Source organism: Centropristis striata, chromosome 13, assembly GCF_030273125.1.
Source record: "Centropristis striata isolate RG_2023a ecotype Rhode Island chromosome 13, C.striata_1.0, whole genome shotgun sequence".
Lineage (NCBI taxonomy): Eukaryota > Metazoa > Chordata > Actinopteri > Perciformes > Serranidae > Centropristis > Centropristis striata.
The window spans coordinates 6,233,121-6,252,743 of NC_081529.1; the positions used below are offsets into that span (position 1 = coordinate 6,233,121).

The 19,623-nt window shown below is 39.0% G+C and overlaps 1 protein-coding gene across 1 annotated transcript in view; it reads right to left on the reverse strand.

Moving 5' to 3' along the window:
- LOC131982806 (myocardin-related transcription factor A-like) overlaps positions 1-19,178 on the reverse strand; it is a 48,431-nt gene extending 29,253 nt beyond the window's left edge. Inside the window, exons 1-2 of the mRNA XM_059347424.1 lie at positions 18,706-19,178; positions 12,173-12,336 (exon numbers count right to left, since the gene is read on the reverse strand). Of these exons, the coding sequence (XP_059203407.1) occupies positions 12,173-12,336; positions 18,706-18,815 (274 nt within the window). The 5' untranslated portion in view covers positions 18,816-19,178. The remainder of the gene's footprint in view (positions 1-12,172; positions 12,337-18,705) is intronic.
- Positions 19,179-19,623: the final 445 nt, after the last annotated feature.

Below are 19,623 nucleotides of genomic sequence, written 5' to 3' on the forward strand. Positions count from 1 at the left end.
CACATGGCAGGGGAGACAGTTCAGAAGAGTGTGGTCACTTGTAATAATAATCATGTCTCAGCTTACCTTGGTACAGATCCTGTTAATTTATCAAATTATTCTCACTAATTGTAATGAGACCGATGTGGGTAAAAATATGCCAAGCCACAGTTGACAGAAAATCACACGCAGTGTATGTGCAACCACGTTATATGTCAGGGTACATTTCCAAAACTATTAGATTTGTGTGTTGGTTTTTTTAAATGGTTGTTCACGAGGGTTGTGCCCAGCTCATGCCTCAGTATCTCAATTACGGATTTATTTTTTACTTCTAAATTGGAAATATTTCACATACTTACTTGAGGTGGGGAAAAAATTGATACAGTATAGTAGTGCGATATTTTGCGAGGAAATATTTTATCGACCCATGGCCGCCAAGTATTGATATTTAGGGCTCCGATTTTTGCTGGGGGGTTTTTGGAGGCCGTAGCGGGCTTACTTTTAGGAATATAGTGTAGATACTGGTACATGGTATAGGCACAATGTGCATCAGGAAATCGTGTCGGGAAAATGTCAAAATAATGCTGCAAATTTAGGCTATTTTTTTATGTTCCATGGTGATTTTCAAAGTGGTCATGTGACCTCTGACATCTATCTCAATGAAAATTGGCTCTCTGGGTTCTCCTCTTTAAATACATGGCTGCAAATCAGAACGCGGGAAGAAAATAACACAATCCAAAAACTGCTTAAAATCGCAATAGTATCGTATCGTGACTCAAGTATCGGGATAAAATCGTATTGTGGGACCTCTGGTGATTCCCACCTCTATACTTAACATACATACTATAAAAACCAGAAAATATATGCTATTGTGTACTTAGTACAAACATCAAGTGGTTGGAATTAAAAAAAATATAACTTTAGCAGTTTATTTCAAACTATTCAAGTTTGAAAGTGAGTAAGAGTATTTTAGAGTTTAATGATATGTGCGTATTTATGTTCCTCCCATGAAACCCCTGTTCCCAAGTGCTCCATAACAACTGCTTTAGTCAGCTTTAGTTTGAGGAACTACATGCTTAGGCTTCCCCAAATAATTATTGCTAGCTGTGGACGTGGATGTGATATCATTGTATCTCTGCGATTGGCTATTTTTTGTCACTATACTGAACTTTTTTACCATCTTTTGGAGTTTTAGTTCCATTTATTCTGCCATACCCAATCTCACAATGTTAACTAACTTGAAAAGTAATTAGTGTATCTGCCCAGTTGTTTTGGATCCACTCAAAGATCTAATGGCTTCTTCCCATGTTACACCGTTTCACCAACTTCAGTTGGGGCCAGTAGTTTTTCCGCTTTCCTGCAGACTAACAGGCAAACAAATCAAAACTTCTTGGCGAAAGGTAATAGAAAAAGCTTAAAATTTAAATCTCATTATTAGCACTTGGCTCAATCCATGTTATTACACTTTAGACTTCCCTGGAAGTCACTCGGAGTTCGCCTTTCCTAAATCTGTCCAAACTGCTCTCAGTCCAGCGACTTTGGCCCAAGGCCAGCGCCGCTACAGTCAACAGGTTGCAGAGTTCATTAGCTCTAGCCAAAGTGTGCTGTGCCCGGGCTGGCTGATCCCCAACTGTAACCCTGCCACTTGTAGAGTACTTGATCCATTTAAAACCTGAGCCCAGAAAATAAACCTGGGTGAACGCCTATACACTTTAAAGTCGACGCAGTTTATAATGCTGTTTTAAATTGACAATAACCTGCAAATATTGCCTGAGTGAACATTGTGGCCAATTTTTCTCCAAATGAACTACCACCGAAGTCAAAGTATTCACCGGACAAGCTACAGACATTTCAAAAGCACTGCAGGTTTGACTTTATAAAGCATGACAACAAACAGGCATCCCACCTTGTCTAAGACTCTGACAGGCCTGGCGCTCTAGCTCAAACCGCAGGGCTCTCTCATCCACGTTCCTGCTGATTGGCGGAGGCCTCAGAGGGGCAGGGTCGATGCGGACACACGGCAGGTGTTCCAGCATGGCCATCAAAGTAGAAAATTACTCTGACTGAGACTCGGGGACAGGCGCAAAGAAAGCAAAAGGAAGGAAACAGACGACAGCCGAGTCCAGGTGTTGGATTAATGCAGCTGTCACAAGTCTGCACATCCACAAAACAGAACAACGTAATCCTCTTTGATGATTGCCAAGTTGGTGGATACAGTTGTTTTGAGTGAAAACCAAAAATATCTTTAAAGCAACGTAACATGAAAAGAAGAGTTGTGCAAAGTTTCTCAAATCAAACACTATCAAAAGAGATTTCTCCTCCTCATCAAAACTTCTTTTGAAAAAAAAACTCCTTGATCAGATTCAATGAAAGTAGTGGTGGTCCTTCTAAAATGTAAAGTAGTGATGTAAAGTAGTGTTACAATAAAAAATGGTGCAAATAAAAAGCTGCTGTATCACAGCTACTGCAGCTTTAGAAGAACTTCAGCTGTATTTGCTGCAGCTACAGGACTGACTAAGACTCGTGTGTGCTCGTGTGTGTGTCAAATGTCAGTGAATCTGTGATCAAGCACTCTGTCCCAGCTGTTGTTGTACTCAGTCATTCAGCTACTGACAGACACAAACAGGCGCACATGAGCACACACACACACACACACAAATATACATACGTTCTTAGCGGAGCTCCTTTCCTCCTCACAACATTCCTCTTACTTAGCACTTCTGATCTGAGCTCAGTGTGGTGTCAATGATATGCACCTGTGTGAGCGACTCTCTGCCATCATGCCTTCAGGCCTAAAATCATTAAACACACAAACCTTGCAACACCTGTTTCCACTCTGTATGCATCTTTTCTGTCTGATTTCTACTTTTCTGTTTGTCTGTGTTTCTGCCACCCGTCTGACTTTTGTGTTTGCAGTTTCCTGCGAACCGTGTTCAAATGATTCAAAGTCAGGAACTTTTCTAGTGCAGTTCAGCAGAGGGCAGGACACTGGCAACTGCAAAGACCGTCAGATCATCTGAAAGGTGCAGAATACCACAGTGGTGTGGGTTTGACTTGGAAAAGAAGAGAGGACTAGAATTACCACGCCATGGTTGTATTCACTGCCAAGCAGTGAAGTCGCACCTTGTATGTACTACCATGTCAACCCGGGAGCACAGAAGATCAATAAAAATCTCACTAGACTATCTGATCAAATGCAAAAAAAAAAAAAAATGGTCACAATCTCTCCTTCTGTTCCATATAAAATGTCATCCATTTAGTATTTTATCCCATTTGGCATTTATGGGAAATGAATTCTTGAATGAATTAATTCTTGAGTGAGCCTGGGCAATTATATGATTGTGATTAATGATCACGACTTAATTTCAGGTCAATTATGATGATCAGCTGTGAGCATATTTACTCAATCAAACATGTGAGAACAGCCAATCAAAGTCAACCTTTTCCTGCTCCACTACTGTTTGTAAGTTGCCGGGGAAGTAAACAGAAAGACCAAATGTGGAGCTAAAGGTAGAGCTGAGGGCAGTGAAATAGATGTCAGCCATGACTTGGAGCAATAAACACAGGTATGGTGCATTCAAGAGTGTGGGACTTATGGAAACTTGAGAAACAAGTTATTACTGAATGGAACTCAGTTCAATAAAAGACAAAACATTAACAGCGTGGGCTTTCTAAGAACAACAAATCTCAATTGTTTATTTTGGGTCTTATACCTGCAAAAACACTCAGGACTGTAAAGTAGTTCACTGTGTTTATTTATATTTTTCTATGTTCATCTTATTTAATTTGCTTTGTCATTTACTTTGCATGTTAATTAAATATTGAACTAATCTCTAGTTTCTTTAGTTTTCAGTACATATGCTTTAACACTGGCAGTTTTAAAACAATATAAAAAATCATGATAATAATCAAGATCAGACGATATGAAAACATATATTGTGATCTTTTTTTCCCATATCACCCAGCCCTTCTTGATCTCCAAAATCAGTTCATCCTTTGGTCCAAGTGGAAGTTTTTGACAAATGGACATGAGGTAACTGTGACCTTGACCTTCAACAGTTTACCACCAAATTCAAGCAGTTCATCCCTGAGTTCAAGTGGACATTTGTGCCAAATTTTAAGAAATTCCCTCCAGGCATTGCTAAGATATTGGGACAAATGGGAGAGATGTGCACCCAAAGCACCCAGGCGTGCAGCGATAAAACCTAAATGTATTCTGCATCCAGAGTCCGACTACCACCTGATCTGTTTCATTTCAGCAGTTTAATAAAGGGTATACCTGCCTGCATGCCTTTAAACTGCCTTTATCACTCTCTTTCTTTTCTCATCTCCCCTGGCTGTTTGTCAGTAGAAAACACCTGTTCCCGTTTCATTCATCTCCATTATTAAGGCTCTGTCCCAGGTGGCATTAGATAATATGACATGACATTAAAAGGTGAGAGAGGGCCCTTTCAAGGTGAAAAAAACGAAGCGCTCCCTTCTCATCTGTCGGTTAGCATTACAATGAACTGACGGTGCTTGTCATGTTCACATTATGTTGATGAAACAAATTAGGCGGCGGTGGCGGTGCTTCAAAACAAAGGAGTGATTGGAGGCATAAAGGACTGTTAAGTGATCTGATGCACACCAATAGCAGTCTGCGTATTTGTGTGCACACGTTAAATATGCAGGATGATGTGTCTGCGGGTGCATTTTTATAACAGAGCGTGTTAATATGCAAGATGTGGTGTCCCCAGGCAAAGAACTCCTCAGTCTGACAAGAGTGGGGAAAACGAATCAGGACTCTGATCCGCCATTACTTCAGATAAGACCCCAACCAGAACGCTGCCAGGGATAATCCCGCTTTGCTGTGTGTGTTTGTGTGCATGTGTGTAGGTGTGCGCTCTCAGAAAGAGAGGCTCTACATGTATGTGTTCAACTCTATGACTAATGTATCTGCATAATTTATGCAACAGAGTATCTAAAGATGTGTCCACACATACATTTGTATCCGACTCAGTTAAGTCTCTATAAAGTTTGTGCTCATATCAGTCATAAATGCTGAGATAAAAGCCAACAAATTGCTCAGGGCTCCAAGTGGACCGTAAATCTCTGTCTTTCTCTATCTCTCTCTCTCTCCCACACACAGAGCACAATCCTCCTCTGTCAGTGGAGGAAGATGTTAATCGCTGTTTATTAATAAACAGAAAACGATCTCAAAGTAGCAGTTTGGAGAGGTAGAGTTGCCAAGGTCTTGTGGAGGTGAAGGGGTATTTCAAGTGACTGAATATCTTTACAATATAGCAGAAGTGTTCAAGCTGAGGAGGATGGAGGTGGAGATGCGACCTCAAGATACTGAATGACAAGAAAGAGACAGGAACTTCCTGATTGCTCAACATAAAGACAAACATCAACAAGTCATTGTGCTAAAAGCAATAACTTCCTTCCGCATGCTGTAAATTAGCCTTCATGTTAAATGATCAAGAATACCACAACATTTGTGATGTTGTATGGCCTATTACTGATCACAAAAAAACTGTAATATTTTTTGTTTCTATTTATACAATAATAACTGTTTTCTCTTCCGGCAGAGAGTGTATGTTCTCGGTTGGGCTTGTCAGCAGGATAACAGAAAAACTATCTGCCCAATTTTCATGAAATAAAAGGCAGGGCTGTGTCACAAATACTGGAAACAGCTTTCAACGTGTTACTCAACACAATAGTCATGTTTTCAGCTTGACTTGTTTTTCATTAAACTTGGTCAATTGGTGTAGCGTGAGCCAAGGAAGAACCCATTATATTACAGACCAGAGTCACGGGGGGATACTAGGGATGGGAATAATTAATCGATGATCAATTAATGGTCGTTAAGAATTTGGTCGATCACGTGAAATTTTTAATTGATCCGTGTATGTTTTATTTTAATTTTATCTATGACTGTGTATCAGTACTCACTGAACTGAAACACGCCAAGCGTTCAGTTCCGCACCTGTATGTGAATAAGCCGAGCTTTGCAAACTTTGTATTAATTGGAGCAAAACTATCTTACTGTATCCAACCTTGCTAGCTGAGTTTAATTTAATCCAAAATGTATTTAAACACAAAAAACACTTTTAAACATGCAAGATTACTGTGAAAACTAACCTCATGCATCTTCAGGGGCTAAAATATAAAACGTTGAACTCCTTGACGTTATATGTACAGTTTAATCTCACTTGACTTAGTTTTACGATCAACAGGATAGTTTTACGATCTCTTTTTTTCTTTCAAAATAAAAGCGTCTGTTATCAGAACAGGCTTTTGCATACTGTATATATATCTTTTTTTTGCTCATGTATGCCTGCAGCTATTAATCAATTAATTGACCGTTAACGTTATAGATAATGGAGTTAGCAGGTTTCTTCCAACTGCCCATCCCTAGTGGGGACACAAATTATTTTTTAATTTTCATCAATATTTAAAGATTGTGCATTTGAACAACATTGACAGTGTCAGAATAGACGCTTATAGTGAGATAAGGCATGTCTTGGCAGAGGTTGTGCTTTCCTAGTGCTTTTCTAGTTGGACAGATGTGTCTAGGACAGGAGAGAAAACAATAATACAGAATATATATTTAAATTGACTCTGGCTCATTTCCTAGCTATCTACAATTATAATTTTAACCAAGCAACAGTTTGTCTACAGTTTGTGTTTATTGTTTATTGTTAAAAAGATCCCCATTAGCTGTCACCAAAAGTGGGACGAGCTAGTCTTCCTGGGGTCCACAAGACAAAACAAAAATCACTTAACAATTAAACATTGTAGACATTATTATATACGTATCAGAAATCATTCCGAATAAGCTATTACATTCATATCTATTACATTAATTGTCACTTTCAAACAGTAAATATGTTAATTCACTACTCACAAATTTAAATAGTGCATTCTCAAGTAATAATTAAAAGATACTTTACTATTCAGTTCACGTATATTCAGTGGGCAATTATTCCAATAACTGATAGCACGATAAATAACTGTAAACTCTTTAAGGCATTTGATTTTGGACATGGTAACATCATCTGACCACCATTAGCTGACCTTGTCACATAAGAATGAACCTGATCACATCTGACAATTTGGTTATATAAGAAAACAGGTTGAAAAGAATAGACAGTGTTTCTAAAGAATTTTGTTGTGTGTGTTGTGTGCTCTTCCGCATCCCAGAATACAAAGCAGACCTGTCTACAGGAGCTGTTTAGCTGGTAGAGTACAGCTAGTAGTTGGGTCAGTTCTAGGTTAGCTTGTGATCCCACCACAAACCAACCTCCAGAGTTTGTTTGGAACTGGACTGAGACCACCTCCTCTCAAGGGTCTTGGTGTGGTTGTTTTGGTCCCCACCCAAGTGTGCGTACTGTGTTCACACATGCCCAAACAAACCGCACTAACTGGGAAAACCCCACAGGGTTCCAAGCACCGTAGGATGTGTACAAAGACCTCATTTCACGAGAATTCAACACCTTTTGATCAACGAACCCGGTACAAACCAAATCTTGTGAAAAAAGGTTTAAATTCTTGAAAGTGTTTTCTGCTTAACCCTTGGACTAGACATCAGTGTCTCGCTGTCCTCTCTGGGGAGGTGATCTACAGATCTATTAAAAGGATTCGCTGTTATGTCATCGAAAGAAAATGATGAGACTAGAGGTCAAAAGTCATTGCCAAAAGTAGCTGCAGTACATGAATGTGTCAGTGTGTGTGTTCATTAAAAACCTGACTCAGTACTTCAGAGAGCCCTGACAGCTCCCTGCTCTGCAATACAGGAAATTAAAGCAAGACTGAGGCTCCTGTGCAGAGGGATAGTTATCATTAAGCTCATGCTTTATGGTCGCTGGACACTTGTTTGCTATTAGTTTATTTTTTGATTATATTAAGGCCACTGATCCAATATTTGTTTTTTGTTGAGAAGCAGTTTTCAAGATTCATTAAGAGATTTAATAGGAACATAGATCATGAAAAGCTAGACCGTTAATTATAACATGTCACTTATAACTTTATAAATAAAAGAACTCAACTTAGCCTTGTTGTAATTAAAGTTTTAATAACTTAAGTATGGCTCTTAATGTTATTTTCATATTTTCCTCTGTTATTTATTGCTACACATCTGCCTCATCTCCAGTTTCAACAAGACAAAGCTGTAAACAAGTGTCAAATTAACTCCTCCACCCCCTGGTGGTGTTGTCATGCATGTTACTGTCATGCACTCTACAATAATATAAATTTTGCTTTCCACAAAAATAATTTATATTTCTAAAGTTTTTTTTTAATTCTCTTAAAGTACAAGTTTATCACCATCAGAAAATCTTTTATTTTTTAAATTCGCTTCTGACTTAACGATGCACATTTTCTTACCAACTCTATTCCAGACTGTTTACTTTATATGAGTCTGTCTTGCATTTTTCAAACAGGCCACTGAGGGAAAACTCAGCTCAAAATAAAAATGAAGTCATTAACTATTGATCCACAGTCAGTCAAACTGAGGACTATAAAAAAACACAGAATAAATTAGGGCCTTCTCATTTTTTCAGTTAGCTATTAAAAATAATGGGACTGTACTGTATTTTGACAGCTCCAAAAGTAGCATTTAATGTCTGTATGGATGTATACAGTTGAAACCAGAAGTTTACATACACTATATAAAAAGACACATATGCTTTTTTTCTCACTGTCTGACATGAAATCAGACAATCACTTTTCCTGTTTTAGGTCCGTTAGGATTACCAAAATTATTTCTATATGCTAAATGCCAGAATAATGAGAGAAGGATTTTTTTAGACAATTTTTTATTACTTTCTTCAAAGTCAGAAGTTTACATACACTAACATTATTATGCCTTGAAACAATTTGGGAAAGCCCAGATGATGCTGTCATGTCTTTGGAAGCTTCTGATAGGTTTATCGACAACATTAGAGTTAATTAGAGACACACCTGTGGATGTATTTTAAGGCACACCTGAAACACACTGCTTCTTTGTGTAACATCATGGGAAAGTCAAAAGAAATCAACCAAGATATCAGGAGGAGAATTGTGGACTTGCACAAGTCTGGTTCATCCTTGGGTGCAATTTCCAGATGCCTGAAGGTGCCACATTCATCTGTTCAAATAATTATACCCAAGTATAAACACCATGGGAATGTCCAGCCATCATACCGCTCAGGAAGGAGACGGGCTCTGTGTCCCAGAGATGAACGTGCTTTGGTCCAAAATGTGCATATCAACCCAAGAACAAAAGCAAAAGACCTTGTGATGCTGGTTGAAGTTGGTAAGAGTGTGTCATTATCCACAGTGAAACGAGTACTGTACCGACATGGACTGAAAGGCCACTCTGCCAGGAAGAAGCCATTACTCCAAAAGAAACATAAAAAAGTCAGATTACAGTTTGCAAATGCACACAGGGACAAAGACCTTAATTTTTGGAGACATGTCCTGTGGTCTGACAAAACTGTTATCTGGCTGTGTCATGAGCACAGTGACAGACAAAAGTATGGAAAAACAAATTACTCCCAGAGACTCTTTGTTTTAAGTTGCCACATGCACGACTAGCCTCCTTAAACTTACATATGAACGCTTAATTTGACTTTATATTCTAGATTGTTCTTCCTGAGTACTCCTGCACCCACGGTTTCCCCATTTCCCCAGCCAATACAGTTTCTGCACTTCAAATCACCCCCCACCACTGAACCAACCCTCCTCTGATATTACATCTCTCTTTGCTCTTAACCTCTGTACTCTCTCCAACTGGTTAAAATAGCAGGACCAGCTGGCCTCTTCGCTATATCCAGAAACTCTTTATCTGTGCACACTGGGTCTAGGGTTTCACGCACACACACAGACACACACATAGACACACACTGGCACATGCAGTCATCAGGGCTGATTCAAAGGATTTGAAGGGGACTTAAACTAAACTTGAGTCTGTCAGATGGTGTTCTGTTCATGAACTACAGATTCACATTTGTTTGTCTTGCAAAATGCTGGTTGTAGTAACGGTATTGGCCACAAGGTGGAGACATTCACCATTTTAAAGTGGAACGGCACAGTGCTTTGCCCCACATGCTTCAGATTACAGTGTCAGCTGTTTACTTACTGTAGCAGATATATTCATATTGCAATACTGAAACAAAAACAACAAAACATAAAATCCCTGTGCCGTGTCCTTCTGAGGAAAGGAGAAGAAGAGAAAGAAAACAATGTTTTCTTGTAGATAAAACTTAATCCATTCAGCGGAAAATGGTTTACACTTAAGGCACCGTGTCATTTGTCTTTTCATTATGATTTATCATGATCTCTCTGTGTAAATTCAATATTTTTTTTTGCTCCAGGGTTTACTTTAATTGGTCAAATGTGCATACAAATTTCCACTGAATACAAAAAAGCAAAGGAAGATTCCTGCATATTATTGTTTCTTTAGTCACCAAACAAGCAGAGTTACCTTTTATGAATTAAGAGAAATAAGCCAACCTAACATGCAGGGATTATGACAGAATGAAAGTGGTTTAAAATATTATATAGAGAGAGTTTGTTGATGTTAGAAAGAACAGAAAGATACTTCTTTCAAAATACAAATACACATAAATACAAACACACAGGTCAGAATTAAATAGAAGGTTCTTACAATAATTGGCTGGGGAAAAAAAAGACTAGTATCACCAAAACTAGGGCCACAGACACTTACCAGTGGCCTTACATTGGTCAACCGTGGCCTGGTGTGTCAGAGCTGAGAAACACATGTTTATGCCATGCACTCAATGCGTTGTGGTCAGGTGGACCACTGGTAGAGCACACAGGCTGAGTCCCTGACGCAGCGGACTCGGGCTCGAATCTGGCCCGAGGTCCCTTTGCTGCATGTCTTCTCCTCTGTCTGCCCCTTGCTTTATCTCTGTCACTGCATAATAAAGCATGAAATAGGGATGTGCCAATCCGATAATTAGTATTATAATTAGTATGGGTATTGGGCTGATATTGGCCAAAATCACTGGATCGGATATCGAAAGAAACAAAAAAGTAAAATCCAATTCTGTCCATTAGCCAAGACAAATGCGTAGATGCTTCACTTAACTTTGGGCGACCTGCCGTAGAGAGAGAGGTGAGCAGCATGTGTCACGTGGACAGTTAGAGTTATATTGAGGTATTGTTGTGGGCATTGTATTTCTTCCTTTAGGGGAGTAGTTACATTTACATTACATTTAGTCATTTAGCAGACGGTTTTATCCAAAATGGCTTACGGAAACAATCAAGGTATAGTGCAATAAGAGCCGTTAGTGCAGCAACAAGTGCTAGTGATGATTCTTTAAGGAGCAGAATTGTTGTTTGGTGTTAGGAGAGAAGGTGCTCTCTGAAGAGCTGGGTCTTCAGGAGTTGTTTTAAAGGTAGATAGTTGTTTAACAGTTTAGTTGTTTAAGCGAAAAAGGCTGTTTCGTATTTAGTATTGGCAGATACGTATGGTTGCTGTATCAGTATCAGACCAGAAAAAGTGGTATTGTGCCATCCCTACTTGAAAATGCCAAAAAAATCATCTTAAAGAAGAAAAATGAGGACCTGCTCTGAAAACATTTTATTTCCCTCGTGGTACTAGTGGTTTAATACTCTAAAGGGTACCAGGTTTAAATGGGCCTAAGTCCTTAAATCTGAACACAATTTAAAAATCAAGACTGTTCACCACAGCCTGCCTTAGAGATACAGCTGGGGCAGAGAGAAAAAGTATCATTCACTCTAATAATTGGTGTATTTATACTTTCAGACACGCGTCTTAGTGTCTGGGTCGAGTTTAAGATCAACTTTGCTATTCAACCGTCATTTCAAAAAGTACACTTCACTGGTATGTATACAATAATTTTCTCTCCTTTGAGACTCTGTGTGTCTGTGTGTGTGTGTGTGTGTGTGTGCGCGCGCAAGTAAACAAGCTTGCCCCTGAGTGTGTATTTGGAAGACAGCACTTGCTGTTTATAATGAGGTAATGGGAAGGGCGACCTAGTATGTCTGAAATGTAAACTCTAGCCGCTCTACAGATGCTGGAAAAACCACGACACACAAACACTCTGTCACTACGGGAACATTTGCTTCTGTGGATCTTTAAACCAGTGTGTTTCTGATGATACGGTCCAGTGTGTGTGCCCTTTAAAGCCACTTGATGGACATTTTTACTAAAGTTAAGAAAAAGCATTCTGAGTTTGCTTACCATCCTTCCTCTGTCTGACTGGCAGCAGGCTGGGGGCCGGCTGCAGGGACAGCTCTTGCAGCTCATTGGCCACTGCTTCACTCTGAGTGTTGGAGATGAAGGCACCTGCATTTGGTCTCTCGCCAAACTTGGTCTCCATCGTTACCTGGGATTCAGAGACAGGCCTAGGATGTAAAGAAAAACATAAACACACACTTTAAATGGTGCAAGCCTGAGATTCAGAGCTACATGTACCACAAACACACACAAATACTGTCTTAGTGTTGCCTCATAGCTTAAACCTTTTATTTATATTCTCTCTCTCTCTCGGTCTAAATGACTCATTTCTAGTTATATGAGCCTGTAGTTAACAGTGAAGACATTACAGAGGTAATGGACACCCAGCGTTGAATATGGGTCGGCCACTCTGTTGTTATGGCAACTCAGCATAAACTGGGAGAGTAGCTGGAACAGTGGGTCCAATGAGCTCTTGTGTAAAAAAAAAAACGCTCTCTGTGGCAACACATTACGTAACCAGCTTCTGACTGCTCAGGGAAGAAAGGTAACCCCAATGACGAAATACACACGCAAACACAAAGAAAAAGGCTCAGAGTCCTCAAATAACATTTTAACTTTGATTGTGCTGCCTGTAGTTTAGAGCGATAGTTTGTATTTTTGAAGTGGGGTTGTACGAAGTACTTGCCCAGAGTCAATGTATTACTTGGCAGTAGATGATGGTCTATGTGTTCTCTCTTTGGGAAACAAATGAATGTATTGCTGCAGATGGGGCCTTTCACAAAAATGTATTTTAACCACCTAAACAAAGACTCACCCTAAAAATGTTATACCTTTTTATGTGTACGCTACAATAATGATACGTCCACTGATTTTTGTTGCAATCCACACCCGTTTCATTTGGCACTACTTTTTCTCAACCGTAGAACTTCCATGTTCCTACGCATAAGTGCAATAATATGCTTCACTGCTGCAGATGAGCTGTTTTGATAAGAATGCAGTCACTAGTTTTTGTACGAGACAACAAAGACAGGAAAATAAAAATGAGTGATTATGACAGAGATGATGAAATGCAGTTCAATGTGGAGACAAAGGATATCTTTATGAACCAGAATATACAGAAGAACATTTTTTGCAGACAGAGACTGAGTGAGGATAAAATTCTGTGGAAACTAGACCTAAGATGAAGCCCAAGGAAGAGCCCAAGCTACCTGCTGGAGCCGCTGTGTAAACTGTAAAGCCATGCCTACAGACCCAGAGAGCTACTGCTGCCATGAGTGGGACTTGGTTCTGTTTGATTCGGACCAAAACAGCCGATCTGTGGTGATTACGTGTAGGAACATGGAAGTCTGTTTCCTTCCTGGAGCGCGTCTGGATCTCCAAACTGGGAACACACAGATCATCATCTACAGCACGTAATACATCGACTGTAGATAAGTACCTCATACAGCCTCACTTCAAAAAAACGGAACTATCGCTTTAAGGTCAAATTATTTTTAATAGGATGTGAACCAGCTTTAACTTACTGAACAAAGTTAAGACAGTATAAAAAATAATTACCTTATTAAAAAAATCGTGAAAAACCCCCAGGATGGCATAAAAAATAATGGATATTTCAACACTTGGTGGAATTAAAATTAGGTAGAGCTAGATGGAAAAACTAACCAGGCTGATATAGTCGTTATTAGCTTATGGTAGCTGTATCAGAGTTGGCATATATGGTGGCCAATAGGTGACAAGAAGCAGCTATTTTCAATCTAGTCTGAGATTTAGTCCATTACCCTTAACTGCTTATCCGAACTCGGGTCACGAGATCCCAGCTGACATTGGACCATCACAGGACAGAAACATAGAGACAGACAACCATTAACACACCTGCGAACAATTTAGAGTCACCAATTAAACCTAAGCTGCATGTTTTTGGACTGTGGGAGGAAGCCGGAGAACCCGGAGAGAACCCACCCTGACACAGGGAGAACATGCCATCTCCACACAGAAGAGCCATAAGCCAGAGACGAACCGGCAACCTTTAGCCGTGTGGCCAGAATGCTAACCACAACACCACCTGTAACTACACCAGCCCAACTTAATAACAGCCACGATTCATACAGATGTCTTTGAAGTTTTAGACATAAAAGTTTTGAAAACACATACAACCCCCACTCACATAAACATGAAACACTATTGCGTTGTGTTCTCCACCTGGACCACATGCAGAATTGCCACACTGAAGTCGCACATCCTTCATCTGCAACCATGTTGTTCTGACCCACAATGCAACTGACCCAACCTCATATTTCAACCTCACGTTTCCCACAATGCCCTCAACCAGATTGTGACCCTGTTACATTTTGCATTAAAAACCTTACATAAGGGCAATACATTAATAAACCAAACATTTTAAGTGCCCTTTAGACTTATTTATCAACCTTTTTTTTTAAAAAAACATTTTTTGTGTTTTTATTAACCTTTTTATGTCCAAACAAAGTGACAACAAGACAATGTGTTAGTGAGTGTGTAACATTTATCTTGTGTTACAACTTCTCTCCTAGTCATCAGTATCCTCCTCATCAGATTATACTGATTACTTTTCAGTCGATCAGCCAAAACCCAATCATTTTGTCACTTTAGTCAATCTTATTTCGTAAAATATTTAATCTTGATGAAAAACACAGGTTGAATGATTAAAAATACAGCTTTGCAGTTACTCCAAGTCCTCTCGGCTGCTCATTACTGATGTGGTGTTCAGGTGCCCCCAACTGGGTCCTTTATGAGATGCAATCCACACCAGGACATGCAAAAATATTCAGTAATCTGTTCACGACCCGACCCGCAAACTTTGCCTGGACAGTACATGAACAATGAGGAGGACCAGGTCAAATGTGTGTGTGTGTGTGTGTGTGTGTGTGTGTGAGTGTGAGAGAGAGAGAGAGAGAGAGAGAGAGACAGAGAGTGAAAGACAAGATAGGAAGAAATTAAAATATAAAGAGGTTTCAGTTTCAGATTTCTTCTTTTTAGTCAATGAAATCAATATTAACAGTCATTGTAATGATGGTGTCGTCTCACCATCAGCTTTATGAGACAACAACCTAGTGGACCTACTAGATGGTGGAGCAGGCCGCTACTCGCTCAGATTTATGGGAATAATAACCTCTGATAAACGCCCATTCACTCATGTAACAACGTTTGTAACGGGTGGCTGCTTAAAGTCACGCTGGAGTAACATTTCTACTTTTCTCAGCTCACTGCCCCGGGAATTATTGTCTGCCTACAATACTGCTTCAAAATGGAGCAAATAGTCCAAATGTAAAAAACCTCTCTGAGAGACAGTATGCTTAAAACAATGCAGCTGTTATTTTGGTCCCACCAGAAGCATCACCGTGACTTATTTCAGCTCCTTACTCACAGTAATATAAACATGACCACACGTGTCTGATTTTACAGCGGATGACCTCACCGACACAGAGAAGGACTCGTCACAAAGACTCGCCCATCGTGTTATAAGACACATCTACTGTATGAGACGGGGAGGCACGGGTTGGAGACAGACACCGGCTTAATTTAGCTCCAGAATATCCCGGCGTGTTTGTGTTGGAATGTTAACAATGTATTGGCTGCAGGCTATTCAAACAGTTAATAAAGTCAACTCAAAGTGCAAACTTGACCTGGCTTTTTACTGCTTTGTAAGTAGCAAAGCAAATACTCACAAACCAGAAAGCAAGAAAATCACACGTTTACTGCATCTGTACATGACTCCAGAGTGGAGAACAATGGAAATCTATCATGATTTAGGCTTGTAATTATTGACATAATTACTGTTGAAACTGTCAGATTAATAAAGGAGATGTGAATATTAACTAGCAAAAGGTGCAAAACAAGCACCCGAGGGGTTTCCATCTCACTGAATCCATTTAAACTAAAAGCAAATTGAGAGGAAATGAATAATAAATGGGAAAGATAGCATGGAACAGTTTAATCTATGGTGTATAAACATGGCTCAATGTACATTGCAGGTACATAACATAAACAACATGTCAACAATGCAGAATAAAGAAAACCTGAGATACGCAGGTACAGGTGCTGAAAGCTCGCTTCAAAGAGTTGTAGCAGCTGCCTGTCTAAAGGAAAAGGTGAAGGAGCTCTCCTCCAGACTAGAGACAGAGACAAATAAGAGACAAGTCCTCCTGAGCTTCAGAAAGAGAAGCTGAGAAACTGAAGCTCATTGATCAATGAGTCAGGAGGGGAAAGACGGCCATCAGCAACAACTGGAGATGAAGATGAACACTGATACTGGAAGGGTGAGTGAGGAGCAGGAGCTGAGAGCTCAGCAGGAGACCCTCCGTCAGACGATGGAGCAGCAGTGAGAGGACCTGAAGGTAAGACTAAGGGTGGGCGATATGGCCCTAAAAGAATATCACGATATTTCAAGCTATTTTTGCGATAACGATATTCTTGACGATATTACCAAATACTTAAAAATATATAGAAAATATGAATAAATAAATAAAATTCCAAAATGTAGTGTGAAGTGCAAATCTCAACAGTTGCCAAATACAAAAACATATACTCTTGACTCTTGAGTATGAGAAAATAATTTTAAAAAAACATTTAGAGGTTCCGGGGGCATATTTTAATGACATTTTGTAAAAGAGAATAAAAGTTCTTGTACGTTTTATTTGAGGCATCTTATTTTGACAGTCTTCTGGAAAAGTTCTGTGGTGGATTCTGTTAACACACTGTGCTCTTATTTTGAAAGCTGCATGTGTTTAGTGACAGAGAGTAAGTAGCTTTTTGTGATTAAAAACAACTTTAACCACTACATCAAGAAGTAGGAATGTTGCCAATATCATGATATGCATTTTTTTTAACCATAAAAAAAATATACCGATATTATCGTGAACGATACGAGATGGCACACCCCTAGGTAAGACTTGATAAACAAATCTCAACTAAGCTTGCCACCAAGCTCAAAGCTGAGAAAGAAGTGAGTCAGTTTGTGCCAAGCTGAAGGAAGAGCTAAAAGAAGAAGGAGAGAAGTCCCTCCAACTCCTGCTAGAGGAGCACACTGAGGAAAAGAATCTTCCACTTCTTGCCACTTGCAGTTAGCACTGGTCAGATCTCTCTGTTTTTGTTCTGATGGAGGGCTTTTTGCTGCAACACGTGTCTTGATCAGTTTAATTATATATATTGATTTGAAGTATTACATGAGATGAGATTGTAAATATTTCCACATGTTAACAATGCAATTAAAAGGCATAAATATAGTACAAGAATGTGCTCACAAAATATATTGCAGGTAAATGCATTCCACCTTTAAATACAGCCTAAAAACAAAAGAAAGGAATAATTGAATCCCAAAATTTAAATGTAATACCTAATGTAACTAAAATCTGAATGCACAAATATTCAGGTCCAGTTCTTCTAAAGTGCACCCTAAAGTGACAAGTCAATAAAACATAGCAAAATACAAGTTGATGTTGACTAAAATATCAATGACAATAAACATAACTATTAAAACGATTGCTCTTTAATAACCAAATGAGGTCCAGCAGCAGTCAATACAGCTTGATAGTCTACTAAACAGTGTATGCTACAGTGCTCTGATATCGTCACACTGTTGAAATAATCGCCTATGTCATTTTTTGTCAAAATTGGTTTTGCCTAAATCATCTCCTCATGACGCCAGCCACCTATGGTAAAATCGCCTCCATCCTCAGTTGATCAGATCATGTGATTTTACCCCTTTAAGATCATCACTTCTTTGATAATTTGCCACATTCATGGGCATCAGATAAAAACCCAGCAAAGAAGAGCTAGAGGGAGATTGTTTAGTTATCAGTGTTTTATTGTTGACACTAATATTGGTAACACTTTACTCTGAGGTGTCTACATAAGAGCGACATGAGCGTGTCATAAACATGACATGGGATGTGTCATGAACATTAATGACACTTTGAAGTAACATTAATGCTCATGATACTTGTCATGTCATGTTTCTGACAGGCTTGTGTGACTCTTATGTAGACACCTTCAAAATAAAGTGTTACCATATCTTGCTTAAGTCACAAAGGCATGTTCAAAAACTTGCCTAAGTCATTTATTTCTCTTAAGTTACATAATTTACACACAGTGTTATTACTATGCCAATAGCCATCCTTAGTTACATCCTTTTTAAGTGAAATGATCAATAAATGTCATATGTTACACTTTTGGTGAAGTTTTTTGTGTTTCCTGCAAAACTTAAAAACATGAGTTAGGCGATTATTTTAACAGGGTGACGACGTATAACAGCATGCAGTGCTGTCAGCTCTGCTGTAAAACGTACCTGGTCAGTCTATCCTTGCTCGTGCATGGCGTCCATGTTATCTCTACCGGTTAAAAACAAGCTAGTCGAGCTGAGTTTTTGGTTGGTCCGACAAGTTTGGTGCGACAGTGAGGTCAACCAGGATGAGAATTATATAGTTTCCTGTTAAAACTTTCAAAATACAACTCTTATTGATGACCATATCAGGAGAGAAGAGTTTTAGAGCGATGCTTACAACTGTGAAGCTGAAGCTCCGGTGTTGTTTTGTCTCTGTGCAGCATCTTCAAAGACTTCCTCCGGGACACGGCAGAGCCTCGCGCCGCGGAACACACAGTTCACGCGCATATGACAGCAGCACGCGGAACTCACTCGGTCATTATTGTCGAAAAAACTGATCGTAAAACTTTATCTCATGATGGGAGAGAAGTATATATATATCTATGGAGAGAAGAGGCCACACAGATATAAAATATTAGTCCATTATATCTCTGTGGGAGTGGCACTTCACTACCTTGGCTCGACAGTAAAAAAAAAAAAAAAGTTCACGTGACAAGCACCTGTCCTGATAACAGAGAATATTATTTATGACATTTAGGTTTTTTGGTGAAAAACATTTTGCATTGTTGGTTGCTTGTTGGTCATCAGCACAGTAGGGAGACCAGTGGTAATGAAAAAAATAACAAACATAAAGTTTTATCTTGCAATAGATAGATAGATAGATAGATAGATAGATAGATAGATAGATAGATAGATAGATAGATAGATAGATTGATTACTTTATTCATCCCCGAAGGGAAATTCGGTTGTTACAGCAGTCCAGTATTTAAGTACAATAAAATAAAATAGAATAAAATACTGAGGTAGAAAAAATAAAAACAACAATAGATATGTCTTCTTCACGGGATGTTAGTGTAATTTGTTTATATTTTTTGCATTTTTTTGTGAAATCCATTGTATTTGTATATGTTGCAGAATTTTTACTGTTGAATTTTGAAGTAATTCAAAAGTATGCATATCTAGATTACTTTTTTTTTGTAATCCAATGGTCTGTCTTCAGTAATTGATTACATGTTAGATACATCTCACCCAAGCCAGTCCACAAGTGTGGTTAAAACAGACCAGAAAAAATTAAAAAATAAAAAATCTATTATCA